Here is a 17,614-nt window from a genome sequence, read left to right on the forward strand (position 1 = left end):
GTACTGAGGGAGCACTGCACGGTCGGAGGTGCTGTCATTTGGATGAAATATTAAACCGAGGACTCATCTTCCCTCTCAGGTGGATGGAAAAGATCCCATGGCACTTTGTCAAAGAAGAGCAGGAGAGTTATCCCTGGAGCCTGGCTAATATTTATCCCTCAATCAACATTACTAAAACAGATTATCTGGTCCTTTGTCTCATTGTTGTGTGTGGGAGCTTGCTGTGTGCAAATTGGTTGCTGCGTTTCCCACATTAAGACAGTGACTACACTTCAAAAGTACTTCATTGGCTGTAAAGCACTTTGAGATTGTGACAGGTGCTATATAAATGCAAGTCTTTTTACACAACAGTGGCTGCACTTCAAAGTAACAAATTCTACGTGAAGTGTTGTAACATTTCTCAGTTGTCTGATATAAATGCGAATACTGTCCATCCCCATTCTCACACCAAGCTGCGTATTTAGAAGTTAATATTAGACAGGACGCTTGAAAAATTCTAATAAAACTTTATTTAAAAAAAATATCCAAATTGCTCACCAAACAGCGATAAACAACAAAAAAAACCTTTATTCAAACGTCTGTTTGGGTGTTATAAATTATACATTTATTTGCTTATAAACCAAAAAACACTGTGAGGTCTAAAGTCAATATTAAAAAAATCCCATAAATATTAGTCAGACAGTAATTATTCAAAGCAAACTTTCTCCAGCACGTGTTCAGGGGACAGCCTCCGGCCAATGATGAATGGCATATCAAGCCCGATGGGGAATGACTCCCAATTGGGGGCAGGCCACTGGGAATAGGGTGGGGCTGCAATTGTGATTGATCCCAGTGGGGGAAGGAGCTAACCGTCAGGGCCCCTGGGCACAATCAGCCCGGATTCCCGGCCAAGATCACAATCGAGTGAATTGAGCTTGGCGGTGGTGCCTTCCGTGGTCGAACAGCCTACCAAACACTCACCATCTAGGCTCACCCTTAGTGTGGCTGGCAACCCTGCAACTGTACCCCAAACGGGAGTCAGCACCTTCGGGAAGGGGAATGGGAATGGGGAAAGTAGGGTTGTCTCCGAACCAGTCCTGATCAGCATAAAACATGTTGGAATCCACTCCTGTTTGCTGTGGCTGCAGTTCCCGTCAGTCATTTAACAGCAGCCACGAGGGATCCGGTTTCATAATAATTCAGCTCGTCTGAAGCCGTGAGAGTTTTAAATCCGCGCTCCGACTGCTCTCCCAGTTTTAAAACAGTGTGCATGACATCAAAACAGGCAGGGTAAATTTCAAAACTTTTTTTGGACACTGCACTGCTTTTGACAACTTCAGAGGGCTCCGGTCCCTATCAGCCAATTGGGTCTTCCCTTTCTCTTATCGGTTTTCTCTCCTTGGCTTCAATCGGCACTAGTTTGTGGCCAAGCTCGCTGGTAACTCACCTGCTCAGACAGCCCCGATACCAACACACAGCTTTCAAACTTCTCTATGAAGTTCTATTCTGCGTGCAGTTCTGGTCACCACCTTACAGGGAAGATGTGATTGCGTTGGAGAGGGTACAGAGGAGGTGTATGAGGATGTTGCCAGGACTGGAGAATTTTGGCTATGAGGAAAGATTGGATAGGCTGGGTTTGTTTTCTTTGGAAAAGAGGCCGAGGGGAGACCTTATTGAGGTGTATAAAATTGAGGGGCCTGGATAGAGTGGAATAGGACGGACCTATTTCCCCTAGCAGAGGGGTCAACAACCAGGGGCCATAGATTTAAAGTAATTGGTAGGAGATTTAGAGGACATATGAGGGGAAATGTCTTCACTCGGAGGGCTGTGGGGGTCTGGAACTCACTGTCTGAAAGGGTGATAGAGGCAGAAACCCTCACTACATTTTAAAAGTACTTGAGGGATTAGGCTGGATAGCTCTTTGTCGGCCGGCGCGGACACGATGGGCCGAATGGCCTCCCTCCGTGTTGTAAATTTCTATGATTCTATTCCTTATCCCATGAGTCCTCGCCCAAAAGGCAGGGAAAGCCCAGGGGAAGGCGACGGGTAACACCTCAGCCAAAGTGTTGGCTGGCTATTCAGCTACAGAGGTGTCACAGCGGACCCAGATCCTCCATTCAAATGACACCCATACTTGTTCAATTCCAGCAGGAATTGCTGAATAATCATAAACAATCTTCCCCTTCCTCGACCAGAGACACAGACACCAATGGTAGAATTTTGAAAGGCCTTCCCGGCTGACTTCAACTAACTTTAGCACGGGCCAGGGATAGTGTCAAGGACCTGATCAATCTATATGGGTTCACCCACTCACTGGATAATATCCTGTTGCCATCGGGACATTGCCCCTTTATCTCTCCCAAGTCCCAACTTATAGTACAGCGAAGGGCCTGTGATCCGATTTATAAAATAACTAGCCACATCTAATAAACACTTGTTAAATAGTTTGTAGCAAAGTGATACCAACTACAAAAATACAGTACTAAAACAAAATGATCAGCCTGGGCAGCAGCTCATATTTGAGGTAATTATCCGATTTCTTATCTTTGAGCTTAAAAGGACTTGCACTGCAACTAATTCAAGTGTAAAGTGATCTACATCATGCGCAGTCCCAACACTCTGCTATAATGAAAATGAGAGAGATTAATGTTTCAGCAAGGCCCTCCATTAGGGAATTAAAAAATTAATCTCCCGGGGGCAAAATCATAAGAGCATTAAAACAATATTGGAGATGGGGTGGGGAAATGTTGTTCGACTGGCGGGCAAGAATCATCCAATCAGGTAATGAAAGCCTGTTCGCTCTGCGATTGGCCGTGGGATGGCGGAGCGCCGTGAGTGTGGGCGTGTCGGTCGACCAATGGCACGAGGGTGGACGTTGGGAAGTCATGCGAATACAACCAATCAGAACTGGGCTCCCCTACCCTCGACCCGCCTTTGGTCCTTCAGATGCCGTCTGACGAGCTGTGCCTTTCCAGCACCTTGTATTTTTGTTTTAGATTTCAAAACATTTGTGATTTTCGAACTTTTATTCGAGCGTAGGTGGTCAAGGGGCTCTTTGCTCTGGAAAAGAGAAGGCTGAGGGGGTGACCCGATAGAGGTCTGTAAAATGATGAAGGGGTTTGATAGGGTAGACATAGAGACGATGGTTCCACTTGTGGGGAGATCAGAACTAGGGCCCATCAATATCAGACAGTCACTGATAAACCCAATGGGGAATTCAGGAGAAACTTCTTTACCCAGAGAGGGGTGAGAATGTGGAACTCGCTGCCACAGGGAGGGGTTGAGGTGAAGAGTATCGATGTATTTAAGGGGAAGTTAGATAAACACATGAAGGAGAAAGGTATAGAAGGATATGGTGATGGGGTGAGATGGGGAGGGGGCTGGTGTGGAGAATAAACCCCGGCACGGAGCAGTGGGCCCAATGGCCGATTTGTGCTGCACATTCTGAGTAAGAGGTGACCTGATAAGCGGCCTTCAAGATGATGACAGATTATGATGAGTAGATAACGGTACATCGTTTCCACTGGTGGGTGAGGCACTGAATTAGGACAACCAGAAAGAGAGTTTGCTGTACAATCCCAGATCCCTGGCTCCCTCTCCTATCTTTAGTCTTTCTTCCTATGGTACATCTCTCACCAGGGTTTACAAACCCCATTTTCTTTTCATAGTTCCTTTTAAATTGTATCTCAAGCTGCACATTGGAAACTTGTTATTAAATGAGAATGAGAGAGCAGGTGAGACCCTACACACTGGATTAACATCACACCTACTGTTCTTCCCGCCCCTCCCCCCCCCCCCCCCCCCACAGGGACCCCTGACCATGTTTTAGATCAGTCTGGTTGGGTACAGGATGTGCTGAGGGGCAAGTTGGATCTGACTGGGCTGGATAGAACCTGATCTGGAGTCTTGCCAACCCAGATGCCCCCCACCCTCAAAAAAAGTTAAAAATGAAAACAAAATTCAAAACCCGATTCAGATTTTGATGCCTTGATCTATACAATAAATTACAATGACTACTGACACCGCAATGGTTTGCATTCTGACAGCTCACTGTCCTTCAGCTGTTGCCAAGGTATCTCTCAGATACCCTCAATGGTATACACCTGGCATGTGTTACATTCGGTCACTATATATATGTATTTATCTGTATATATAGACATATATTTGACCATTTCAAACTTGTAAAATATTATAGACAATGTGTCATTACTAGATCAAATACAAAAGATATTTGCATAATTATCAATACACAACGATTACAAACTTTCCAGACATTTACACTCCTTGGCATTTTGATCTCCATGACTGACGCTATAGTTCAGTACTTTACATTCTCGTGTCTCTCTCAATCGCTCGAACCTGTATTATGAGGGTCACCTTTTGTGCTCCACTGAACTGGCTGTTTAAGGCAGGTGGGGCACAGGTGACAAGAGAGACGTGTCTGCTAGAACGGTAACTCGGGCCGCAGGCTGGGCTGCTTCAGGGAGTTAAGTCAAAAGTTTATCTCTGGGAGCTGGGTTCCAAATCCAGCCCAGACGGCTGGGTCGAAACTCTCCTCGATTTGCTGACTGTTAGGGTCGTGTGTGAAACAAGCTCGGGGTACGCTGAGCCCAGTGTCTAATGGCAAGTGCCCAGCATAAAACTGCTCTTCATTCGGCACCAATTACCACCAAACTGGCGATCCCAGTGAGAGAGCAAAGCACAGCTGGTGTGGGAAATGCAAAACTGTTGCACTGCTGCAGGAGAGGTAGGGTAGTGGGCGCTCATCGAGGGTGGGCAGGGTGGAGGGGGCCTGGTTCTACGCAGATTTACACAGCGTTCTTAAAGCAGAGGTGAATCACGGAGAAATGGACGACAAGTGGCAGTGGGGCAGTGATTAAGCATGAATAGAAAGGTTTTATAGAGACTTTTAAAGGAGGAGAGGGAAGTAGCATGTGGGGGGGGGGGGGCGGAGGGGAAGGGGGTAGAATTTACAGAAGGGTGTTGCGCAGAGAGGGCTGGAGATTCTGCTCCCAATGGTGCAGTACAGGGGATGGGAGGGGTAAATGCCAGAATCCAAAGGTATGAGAACTGAGCGATAGGGTTCGAGAAGGACACTGAGGTAGGGAGGGGCAAGGACAGGGCTGGGGTGGGGGGATTTGTAAACAAGCACAAGGATTTTGAAGTCGGTGCACTGCGGGACAAGGCGCCAGCGGAGGATGCCGAGGACAGGGATGGGGAATGAGCGGGATCGGCTGTGGCGATGGAACGTTGGGGATCTCGCAGAGTGCTCAATAAATAGGGCACCAAGTGGCCCAACCCGAGGAATGCTCGATGATGACAACTGGTGTCGGATACGTTCATTCCCCAGCACCAAACATCCCTCATCATAAAAGCACCAAAAAAATCCATAATGGAAAAATTATAGATTGGGGGCAATTTTAACCTAGTGTTCCCGGTGGGAAACTGACGTAATCAGGTCGACCACCCGATTTGACACAGTGTCCGATATCACTTTCCGTTGGACGTATACTTGAAATGGAAAAATCGGCAAGGCTATGTGGAAGGGGCAGGGGGGAGAGGGACTAATTGGATTGCTCTTTCACAGAGCTGGCACAGACACGATGGGCCAAATGGCCTCCCTTCTGTGCTGTATCATTCCTAAGTCGATCGCGTCACATTTGCCATGGGGTGGGGGGGGGGGTAAGTCAGGTTAACCTGATCCCTATCGAGTGCATTCATCAAGCTCATCCGAAGTGTGTGACCGTAGGCACTGGACTCGTCCAGTGAAAACCGCCCCTCAACGGGTTTGTGCGTGTATCCGGAATGTAACCCTTTCAGTCACTGGCGGAGAGAACAACATTGTGTAGTTAACTTTGTTTTCCTGGGAACCCAGATTTCAAACATTACCCAGGAAAAATCACCACCAGGAGACACCCGGCAGCTCAGCAGTCCCTTGGTTACTGATTCACAGCACTGATTGTGAGAAATGTACAGCAAAATTATATATATATATAAAAAAAATACACAACTTAAAAAAATATATATAGTTATACAATGAAAAAAAAAAGAATAGCTATGGAGAAATGTAAAAAAAAATAAGTCACTCCGTTCCCAAAAAAGCCGATGAAACCGATTAGGACAGAAACATAAATATGAAATAACTGAATGAAATCAAAAATAAAATATTGTTGAACCTTTTCTGCTCCAAAATAGGGGCTTCGAGCACCAGCAAAATGTAAGAAACTTTTGCTCAGCTTATCATGGACGGAGGAATGGTTTGATTCAAGAATAGTTCAGTTGGAAGAAACGAGAGAGTTTGAAGACACGCCCGGGATCTCGCAGTGAGCCCATAGCACCGTGAATCCTCCCGGAATCTGATCGTGGAGATCGGAAGCTTGCTGGGACATGCGTACCCGCAAATATCTGCAGTTCTGCTATTGAAAGCCAGTCTCCACATGCCGATTGAGTCTGCAGTGAGCATCTTAAATCTGTCCCTTCTCCCCCGCTGGATAAGGCTCCAGCTCTTCGCAATGGTCACGAGGAGATGTGCGCTCTCGGCTCCAGGCGAGGTGCCCTCGCTCAAAGGCTATTTTGACGGCAACGAGGGAAATCAAACGACGTGACAATGGGAGCAGGCCCCATCACGGGGTCACTTTTATCATTAAACCCTGAACTTATCTTAGTTCCCATCTCTCATCTTATTGAAACGTATAAGATTCTGAGGGGGCTTGACAGGGCAGATGCAGAGAGGATGTTTCCCCTCGTGGGGGAGTCTAGAACTCTGGGGCAGAGTTTCAGAATTTAAAATGGAAGCGAAGAGGAATTTCTTCTCTCTGAGGGTGGTGAATCTTTGGAATTCTCTGCCCCAGAGAGCTGTGGAGGCTGGGTCATTGAAGATATTTAAGGTGGAGATAGACAGATATTTGAATGATAAGGGAGTAAAAGGTTATGGGGATCGGGCAGGGAAGTGGAGTTGAGGCCAAGATCAGATCAGCCATGATCTTATTGAATGGCGGAGTCCTGCTCCTATTTCTTATGTTCTTATGTTCTCAGGGTTGGTCAGGAAGCGGATTGGAGGTCTAATTGGAACAGCTCCCCCGAAGCTTCAATGGGTCTGTAAAACACTGGTTAGGCCGCAGCTGGAGTACTGTACAGCCTGATGTGGTGTTGAGCCAAGCGTGGCCAGGAGGAGCTCAGGAACAAACAGGATGAGGCAGGATTGGGCCTCCCCCCCTCCCCACCCGCAATGGTGACTCACTTTAGCAAAGGACCAGAGGGCAGCGACACCTGCCCTGGGAGGGGAGGGGGGCTGTGAACAACAAGAGTCAGCACCTTCGGGAGGGGAGGAGGGGGGCAAGCTGGAGAGAAGGGGCAGAAATTTAATAAAATGATAAATATGCTGCCAGACTCTACCCAAACACCGGGGGTCACCGATGGCCAGACCGTCGCCCAGGGAAGCAAAGCTCTTAATTGAAGCCAGGCTTAAAGAGCAATATTTGATGATTACCGAATTACCAGAAATCAAACCATTCCTCACTTTCAGTGCGTTCTATCTCAGTCTGTCACGTTTCACATGCAAGAGGCGAATTTCCAAGAGTGCCTCACTTGCCGGACCCGCGGTTCAGGAAATGTTTGCCAGTGATGTAACATGTTCGGGAGAGAAAAAAAATCATCCCATTCGTCTCCAGTTCCCGTGGATGTGAAATCCTTCTCCATCCCCCCTTACGTCTGTGATCGGAATTGTTCAGGCTCTTCGGTATGTAGAAACATCAAGCCGGTGACAGCCATCCTCCTCGTCGCTTAACCTTTCTCCCTCCACCAGCCTTCTTGGTGTGGGTAAGGGGCAACCACCTAGCCTGGCCACCAGGGTCATCTCCGTTAGGGTGGCGAGAGGGGGCACAGTGCTGGGCCTTGGCGCCCTGGGCTGGGGGGGGGGGGAAAGAGAGGGGAAGGTGGGCCAGGGGAAACACATCCCGTGTGTTTGGGGGCTCTTGCTCATGATCCTGACGGTGAAACATCTGGAGTCTAACAAGAGCACTGGCTCCTCGGGGGAAGGGGCCCAGAGGCAATGTTCCCATCTAAATACCGCGTGTGCGCAGAAATTTAAAGGGACAGGCGCATGGAACAAAGCGCAGCTTACGGGGAACGTTGCCCAGAGAGACTGAACCCCAATGTGAGTCAGTGCCTTTAGGAGAGGATGGGGGGGGGGGGGGGGGGGCGGGGGAGGGGAAAGAGAGCCCAGGTTTACAAATACACAATGCCATGGGGATGTGTCCCGCCCGCAGGGAGCGTGGATCGAAGACGTGGCGGGAACAATCCCAGTCATTCTCCAACGCTTCCGGGGCCCCAATCACGGGGGCCCACGTCTCACGGGCGATTCCGCGCACATTTTTCAGATCGGCGCGGAGCAAGGCTGCTGCGGAACCGGGCGGGAGGGGGAACAAACGGAGCGAATGGACGATGAGTACGGTGGCTCCCGCTACAGACACGGAACGCAATACAACGAGTCGTTGGTACTGGCGCCCGCTCCGATTGGTGCATAGACAGCCTGTGGGACAACGGAGGGCCCGACACCCGCCCACCGGCTCTGGTCTGTGTGGGCAAAGGGCTGGAGGTGGCGACGGACGCACGGACGGAAGGTTCCAGATCCCATATCCCCCGCAGGTCTGGGGCAGGCTCACTTTCAGGGGCGCACTTTTGCCTGGGGGAGAGAGAGAGAGAGAGATTAACATCTGCTAAACAAACCCACTCTCAGACCTGGCATTTATATAGCACCTTTCATGACCTCAGGACGTCCCAAAGCGCTTTACAGCCAATGCAATACTTCTTGGAGTGTAGTCACTGCTGTAATGTGGGAAACGCGGCAGCCAATTTGCGCACAGCAAGCTCCCACACACAGCAATGTGATAATGATGTTTTTAGTGATGTTGATTGAGGGGATAAATCCTGGCCAGGACACCTGCTCTTCTTATCGGTCTAGATTTTGTGGTCGAGTCTTGAACCCACGACCTTCTGACTCGGGGGCGAGAGTGCTGCCCACTGAGCCACGGCTAATAAAACATGGGCAGTACCCGCTGGCACTTCCTACCCACACCGACGGCGAGTGGCTCATATTATATCACCTCTTTCGGCTACTCCCAGCACATATTTCCACTGCTCTGTAATTAAATACAAGGTTCTTTTGTTTAAACGGGAGATCTCGGTGGTCGGTTAAATATTCTGCAGGAGGTAGAAACATTCAAAGTCAGTAATAGGCACAAGGTGTTCGAGGTTTTCAAATGGTGTCACAAACTGGGGTTTTTTGCCCACTTTTCCCCCTTCTCTCCAGACGCGCTGACACTTGGTGGGATACAGGTTCCACGGGCATTGCCATCCAACACGTCCTCAACCCAGCGCTACTCCTCATGGCAGCCCAGACAATCAGTTTGTTGCTGTTCCACTCTCCCCGAGATCTCTGCGCTCCTCTAATTCTGCCCTCTTGACCATCCCTGATTATAATCGCTTTACCATTGGTGGCCGTGCCTTCAGCTGCCTGGGCCCCAAGCTCTGGAACTCCCTCCCTAAACCTCTCCGCCTCTCTCTCCTTCTTTAAGACGCTCCTTAAAACCGACCTCTTTGACCAAGCTTTTGGTCATCTGCCCTAATTTCTTCTTATGTGGCCCAGTGTCAAATTAATTTGTTTTGTGTTAAAAAATTGCTGTGAAGCACATTGGGACGTTTGACTATGTTAAAGGTGCTATATAAATAAAAGTTGTTGTTGTTGTTGGGGCAGGTCCTAACTCAAGACTCACACAGGAGATTCTTGAGCCGGTTACTGCCATTTCCCTGTTGCCTTACCACATGGTTTATATGTTCAGAGTACCTTCTTCTAGTGAGCTGCACCCTCTCCATCAACCATCAGAGGAGAGCACCGTGTCCTCCCCTCGCAACCCCCACCCCCCACCGGACGTCAATCCAGTATTCAAAGCCAGTGCTCCGATCTGCGCTCACTGGGACTGTCTGGACTGAGACTCAGACCCAACCCTTCTGACTCACAGGCAGGAATATTACCCCCGAGCCATAGGAACAGGAGGAGGCCATTCAGTCCCTCGAGCCTGTCCCACCATTCAATTAGATCATGGTTGATCTTAACTCCATCTACCCATCTCGTTCTGTAACCCTTAAAACTATCGACCAGTTAGCCTAATATCTCTCGTTGGGAAAATGCTGGAGTCCATTATTAAGGAAACAGTAGCGGGAGATTTGGAAAAGCATAATTCAATTAAGCAGAGTCAGCATGGTTTTATGAAAGGGAAGTCATGTTTGATAAATGCTGGAGTTCTTTGAGGATGTAACGGGCAGGGGGGATAAGGAGGAACCAATGGATGTGGTGTATTTGGATTTCTAGAAGGCATTCGTTAAGGTGCCACATAAAAGGTTACTGCACAAGATAAAAATTCACGGGGTTGGGGGCAAGATATTAGCATGGATAGAGGATTGGCTAACTAACAGAAAACAGAGAGTCGGGATAAATGGGTCATTTTCCGGTTGGCAAACAGTGACTAGTGGGGTGACACAGGGATCAGTGCTGGGGCCTCAACTATTTACAATCTATATTAATGACTTGGATGAAGGGACCGAGTGTAATGTAGACAAGTTTGTTGATGATACAAAGATGGGTGGGAAAGCAAATTGTGAGGAGGACACAAAAAATCTGCAAAGGGATATAGACAGGCTAAGTGAGTGGGCAAACATTTGGCAGATGGAATATAATGTGGGAAAATGTGAGGTTATCCACTTTGGCAGAAAAAAAAATAGTAAAGCAAATTATAATTTAAATAGAGAAAAATTGCAAAATGCTGCGGTACAGAGGGACCTGGGGGTCCTTGTACATGAAACACAAAAAGTTAGTATGCAGGTACAGCAAGTGATCAGGAAGGCAAATGGAATGTTGGCCTTTATTGCAAGGGGGATGGAGTATAAAAGCAGAGAGGTCCTGCTACAACTGTACAGGGTATTGGTGAGGCCACACCTGGAGTACTGCGTGCAGTTTTGGTCTCTGTATTTAAGGAAGGATATACTTACATTGGAGACTGTTCACTAGGTTGATACCGGAGATAAGGGGGTTGATTTATGAAGATAGGCTGAGTAGGTTGGACCTATACATATTGGAGTTCAGAAGAATGAGAGGTGATCTTATCGAAATATATAAGATAATGAGGGGCTCGACAAGGTGGATACAGAGAGGATATTTCCACTCGTAGGGGAAACTAAAACTAGGGGACATAGTCTCAGAATAAGGGGTCGCCCATTTAAAACTGAAATGAGGAGGAATTTCTTCTCTCAGAGAGTTGTAAATCTGTGGAATTCTCTGCCCCAGAGAGCTGTGGAGGCTGGGTCACTGAATATATTTAAGGTGGAGATAGACAGATTTTTGAACGATAAGGGAATAAAGGGTTATGTGGAGCGGGCAGGGAAGTGGAGCTGAGTCCATGATCAGATCTGCCATGATCTTATTAAATGGCGGAGCAGGCTCGAGGGGCCAGGTGGATATTATGTTCTAATACCCTTACCCAACAAAAATCTATCTATCTCAGTTTTGAAAGCTCGAACTGATCCCCAGCCTCAACAGCGTTTTGGGGGAGAGTGTTCCAGATTCCCACTGCCCTTTGTGTGAAGAAGTGCTCCCTGACATCACCCCTGAACAGCCGGGCTCTAAGTTTAAGGTTCTGCCCCTTTGTTCTGAACTCCCCCCTCTCTATCTAATCCTTTAATCATCTTAAACATCTCAATCAGATCACCCTTCAATCTTCTACACTCGAGGGAATACAAGCCCAGTCTGTGTAACCCACCCACACAGTGACTCCAGATGCGGGGTCTGACCAGAGCTCTGTACAACGGTAACATAACTTTGTACTCCCCCTCCCCCCCGCTCCCCCGAGACAAAGGCCAACATTCCATTAGCCTATTCCATTATTTTTTGTAGCTGCCCACTAGCTTCTCGTGATTTCTATACACCGCGCCTAAATCACCCTGCTCACCCACAGTTCCTAGCGTCACAACACTTAGGTTCAAAGTGCGCGACATTAGACAAGCATGCTCTGCTCCCATTGACACCAGTTACTGTGGCAACGGACACTCAGCGTCAACCCAGTATTCACAGACCCTACTCCAAGTCTCCAGTCTCCGGGACTGTCCGGAGTGGGATTCAAGCCCTTTACCTTTTGCGGGAATGTTACCACCGAGTCAAAGGCTATCTCCGGACAGCAAGTGTCAGCGGGCTATTCAACCGCAGAACCATTGAAGTCGAGCCCCAACCTGTCGTCACACGCAGGGACTCGCGCACACGCAGGGACTCGCGGACACGCAGGGACTCTCCTCTCTCACACGCAGGGACTCTCCTCTCTCACACGCAGGGACTCTCCTCTCTCACACGCAGGGACTTGCGCACACGCAGGGACTCGCGCACACGCAGGGACTCGCGGACACGCAGGGACTCTCCTCTCTCACACGCAGGGACTCTCCTCTCTCACACGCAGGGACTCTCCTCTCTCACACGCAGGGACTCTCCTCTCTCACACGCAGGGACTCTCCTCTCTCACACGCAGGGACTCTCCTCTCTCACACGCAGGGACTCGCGGACACGCAGGGACTCTCCTCTCTCACACGCAGGGACTCTCCTCTCTCACACGCAGGGACTCGCGCACACGCAGGGACTCTCCTCTCTCACACGCAGGGACTCTCCTCTCTCACACGCAGGGACTCTCCTCTCTCACACGCAGGGACTCGCGGACACGCAGGGACTTTCCTCTCTCACACGCAGGGACTCTCCTCTCTCACACGCAGGGACTCTCCTCTCTCACACGCAGGGACTCTCCTCTCTCACACGCAGGGACTCTCCTCTCTCACACGCAGGGACTCTCCTCTCTCACACGCAGGGACTCTCCTCTCTCACACGCAGGGACTCTCCTCTCTCACACGCAGGGACTCTCCTCTCTCACACGCAGGGACTCTCCTCTCTCACACGCAGGGACTCGCACACACGCAGGGACTCTCCTCTCTCACACGCAGGGACTCACACACGCAGGGACAGGAGTGCGCACACACAGGGACGGGCGCGCGCGCACACACACCCACGTTTCAGTAGGGTGCAGAGGGGAGGGGGGGATCACTGGGCGGTAAATAGGGGCGAGAATCTCAGACAACTTTGCTGCTTCCGAGCCCAAGGCGGCTAAAACCGGTTGCAGCGCTCCCTACGGGCTCCTTGGCTGGGAGCACCCAGCTCCGAGATTGGAACCAGACATGTCCGCGTTTGCGTGGGGATTGCCGCGGGACCCGTAATTTCCTCTACCTTGTGTGTGTGAGAGTTGCTGTGAGGTCGGGTCGTCACCAGGCTCTCGTCTCGCTTCCGCTGAACACAGTTCACCTCGGGCGACTTGGCGATTTTGGTGGGCTTCGAGCAGGAGGCTGCGTTCTTGCGTTTCCTGCCCTCACTCCGTGCAGGGGAGATGGCAGAGGACGGGGGGGATGAGGGGTTGTGAGCCCCCAGCCTGCGCCCCTCGCAGAGGCAGGCATCCCTCTTGGGATCAAAGTGTTCCGCGGTCCTGCTTGTCCCTTTAACGGAGTTCCCTGAATGGCCCAGAATTCCCGCTGGTCCTGAGCGCCCGGCCTTGGGGCTGTGGGCAGCGACGCCGTTGTTAGTGTTGTGTGACGAGGTATTGGAGTGGGGGGGCCTGGGGGCTGCCCCCCCGCCGGGAGGGATGGCGTTTATCCTGCCCAGACTCAGCACGCAGTTCCGTTTGAGGGGGGGGTCCGAGGTGGGCGGGGGCTCGGAGGAGGAGCAGGAGGCCGCCGGTTTCTTCCGTTTGCCCGGCGATGTCTCGGCGACGGGGCGGGGGCCCTGGAGGAACGCGGACGCCCGTCCGGTCTTGGCCCAGGGCGCCCTGCCCGAGGAAGGGGAGGGGGCCGGGATCGGAGCGGGGGAGGTCAGTGGAGGGGGCGAGCGGCCGAAGGTGGTTGGCGAGGGCTCTGGCTTCGGGTCCGTGCCCGCGCAGGGGGGCGAGGAAGAGGACACCGACAGACACAACACCGACGCCAGCGAAGGCACCGGGGGGGCGGGAGGCGGAGCTGAGAGCGGCAGCCTCTGAGGATCCGTGGCCGGAGGGATTTTCCTGCGTTGAAAAGAAAAATAAATCAGATTACTCCTCGCATTACAATGTGCCGGACATGTCTTGGTGCGTAGTACTCGCGCCTGGCAGAAATCGTGGATTCACATCCAACTCTAGAGACTGGAGCACAAAATCCAGGCCAACACTCCCAGAGATCGGCGCACTGTCGGAGGGGCAGGACTGAGGGAGCGCCGCACTGTCGGAGGGGCAGTACTGAGGGAGCGCCGCACTGTCGGAGGGGCGGTACTGAGGGAGTGCCGCACTGTCGGAGGGGCAGTACTGAGGGAGCGCCGCACTGTCGGAGGTGCAGTACTGAGGGAGCCCCGCACTGTCGGAGGGGCAGTACTGAGGGAGTGCCGCACTGTCGGAGGGGCAGTACTGAGGGAGCCCCGCACTGTCGGAGGGGCAGTACTGAGGGAGTGCCGCACTGTCGGAGGGGCAGTACTGAGGGAGTGCCGCACTGTCGGAGGGGCAGTGCTGAGGGAGTGCCGCACTGTCGGAGGGGCAGTGCTGAGGGAGGGGCAGTACTGAGGGAGTGCCGCACTGTCGGAGGGGCAGTACTGAGGGAGTGCCGCACTGTCGGAGGGGCAGTACTGAGGGAGGGGCAGTACTGAGGGAGCGCCGCACTGTCGGAGGGGCAGTACTGAGGGAGTGCCGCACTTTCGGAGGGGCAGTACTGAGGGAGTGCCGCACTTTCGGAGGGGCAGTACTGAGGGAGTGCCGCACTGTCGGAGGGGCAGTACTGAGGGAGTGCCGCACTGTCGGAGGGGCAGTACTGAGGGAGCGCCGCACTGTCGGAGGGGCAGTACTGAGGGAGTGCCGCACTGTCGGAGGGGCAGTACTGAGGGAGGGGCAGTACTGAGGGAGCGCCGCACTGTCGGAGGGGCAGTACTGAGGGAGTGCCGCACTGTCGGAGGGGCAGTACTGAGGGAGCGCCGCACTGTCGGAGGGGCAGTACTGAGGGAGGGGCAGTACTGAGGGAGCCCCGCACTGTCGGAGGGGCAGTACTGAGGGAGCGACGCACTGTCGGAGGGGCAGTACTGAGGGAGTGCCGCACTGTCGGAGGGGCAGTACTGAGGGAGCGCCGCACTGTCGGAGGGGCAGTACTGAGGGAGTGCCGCACTGTTGGAGGGGCAGTACTGAGGGAGTGCCGTACTGTCGGAGGGGCAGTACTGAGGGAGCGCCGCACTGTCGGAGGGGCAGTACTGAGGGAGGGGCAGTACTGAGGGAGTGCCGCACTGTCGGAGGGGCAGTACTGAGGGAGTGCCGCACTGTCAGAGGGGCAGTACTGAGGGAGTGCCGCACTGTCGGAGGGGCAGTACTGAGGGAGTGCCGCACTGTCGGAGGGGCAGTACTGAGGGAGTGCCGCACTGTCGGAGGGGCAGTACTGAGGGAGTGCCGCACTGTCGGAGGGGCAGTACTGAGGGAGTGCCGCACTGTCGGAGGGGTAGTACTGAGGGAGTGCCGCACTGTCGGAGGGGCAATACTGAGGGAGTGCCGCACTGTCGGAGGGGCAGTACTGAGGGAGCGTCGCACTGTCGGAGGGGCAGTACTGAGGGAGCGCCGCACTGTCGGAGGGGCAGTACTGAGGGAGTGCTGCTCTATCGGAGGGGCCGTACTGAGGGAGCGCCGAGCCATTTTTGTAGCACGATGACTATATCTCAACCCAATTCCCCTGCGCGGTCGAGAATGCTCCGTGCACTGACCCCATTCCACCACTAGATGTCCTGAGTGAGGCAGCTGTGTGCGAAGGAATATCGAATGTGCCAGGTATAATATATTTGCTCCATGGGTTTTTTTGCTTAAGAAATCATAGCAACACATTGCTATTGAGCACGAGTTGGTTTATTAGCCAAGGTTTAACAATCACACGACACATTACCAGTTCATTCACCGGGCTCAGAACCACCTGCCCCCATCGTGGATCCCCCGAACCCAACTGGCTGGGGTTTTATTGAGTCTTGTGAACATCACGTGACTGGCTAGGCCACTCCCAACTCAACAGCTCTACAAACCCGTGAGCGTGCTCACAAGTACGTACATTACACCTAGTGTCAGATCACCAGTACTGCACTAGTCGCCATGCTCATTGCACTGACAGGCTGCCAAGCTTGGAGCCCGTAAACAAAGCCTTATCTAGGCCGCTGCACCCTTGCACACCAGACCATTATCGGAAGCCCGACGCCCACAATCCACGGGCTTTTCAAACCCAAGCTGGCTCAAGCAACCGATTCTTCCCGATTTCACCCACCTTCCCCCTGCTCCCCTTTCTAACCCCGCGCCGTGTACACTGTCCCTTTCTCCCCACGCGACTCCGGGCAAGGGAAAGCAAAACGGACTGACCTCCACATCTGAGAATTCAGGTGCCTTTCCACCATGGAGTTGAGGGCCGAACGGAAACGGTCGAGTCGCCTGTTGAAGACGTAACAGCCGCGGCTAATCATCCGGCTTCCGAAAGTGCAAAACTGTAAGGGAAGAAAAAGCCAGGGTGAGATCGGGATCAGATCGGGATCAGATCAGGATCAGATCGGGATCAGATCGGGATCAGATCGGGATCAGATCTGCAGCCGCCCTGCTCGTCCTCGACACCAGCAATTCCTCATCGAAGGGACCCGGAGTCACCTATTTAAGGTGGAGATAGACAGATTTTTAAACGATAGGGGAGTCTAGGGTTATGGGGAGCGGGCAGGGAAGTGGTTTTGGTTTCCATATTTACGAAAGGATATACTTGCTGTGGAGGCAGTTCAGAGAAGGTTCACTCGATTGATTCCGGGGATGAGGGGGTTGACTTATGAGGAAAGGTTGAGTAGGTTGGGCCTCTACTCATTGGAGTTCAGAAGAATGAGAGGTGATCTTATCGAAACGTATAAGATTATGAGGGGGCTTGACAAGGTGGATGCAGAGAGGATGTTTCCACTGATGGGGGAGACTAGAACTAGAGGGCATAATCTTAGAATAAGGGGCCGCCCATTTAAAACTGAGATGAGGAGGAATTTCTTCTCTCAGAGGGTTGTAAATCTGTGGAATTCGCTGCCTCAGAGAGCTGTGGAGGCTGGGACATTGAATAAATTTAAGACAGAGATAGACAGTTTCTTAAACGATAGGGGAATAAGGGGTTATGGGGAGCTGAGTCCATGATCGGATCAGCTATGATGCTATTGAATGGCAGAGCAGGCTCGAGGGGCCGAATGGCCGACTCCTGCTCCTATTTCTTATGTTCTTATGGGTGTTGGGGGAAAGGCCAATTCATTCCTGTCCAAGTTCTAAACCAGAGTTAAACCTTGCGGAACTGATAAAGAATGTCAATTTATTGGAGCCAACTCTCAACGCGACAGCCAATTTGCGCACAGCAAGCTCCCACAAACAGCAATGTGATAATGACCCAGATCATCTGTTTTTTTTATAATGATGTTGACTGAGGGATAAACATTGGTCAGCACCATTTGAAATTTGAAAAATTAATAAAGCAATTGATAGGGTAGAGAGAGAGAGAAACTGTTCCCTCT

The 17,614-nt window shown here is 51.7% G+C and overlaps 1 protein-coding gene across 1 annotated transcript in view; it reads right to left on the reverse strand.

Annotated features, from left to right (window-relative positions):
• Positions 1 to 569: 569 nt before the first annotated feature.
• LOC139228094 (ataxin-7-like protein 1) overlaps positions 570 to 17,614 on the reverse strand; it is a 55,018-nt gene continuing 37,973 nt past the window's right edge. Inside the window, exons 9-11 of the mRNA XM_070859277.1 lie at positions 16,452 to 16,573; positions 13,292 to 14,111; positions 570 to 8,662 (exon numbers count right to left, since the gene is read on the reverse strand). Coding sequence (XP_070715378.1) covers positions 8,645 to 8,662; positions 13,292 to 14,111; positions 16,452 to 16,573 — 960 coding nt within the window. The 3' untranslated portion in view covers positions 570 to 8,644. The remainder of the gene's footprint in view (positions 8,663 to 13,291; positions 14,112 to 16,451; positions 16,574 to 17,614) is intronic.

Source organism: Pristiophorus japonicus, chromosome 17 (genome assembly GCF_044704955.1).
Source record: "Pristiophorus japonicus isolate sPriJap1 chromosome 17, sPriJap1.hap1, whole genome shotgun sequence".
Classification (NCBI taxonomy): domain Eukaryota; kingdom Metazoa; phylum Chordata; class Chondrichthyes; family Pristiophoridae; genus Pristiophorus; species Pristiophorus japonicus.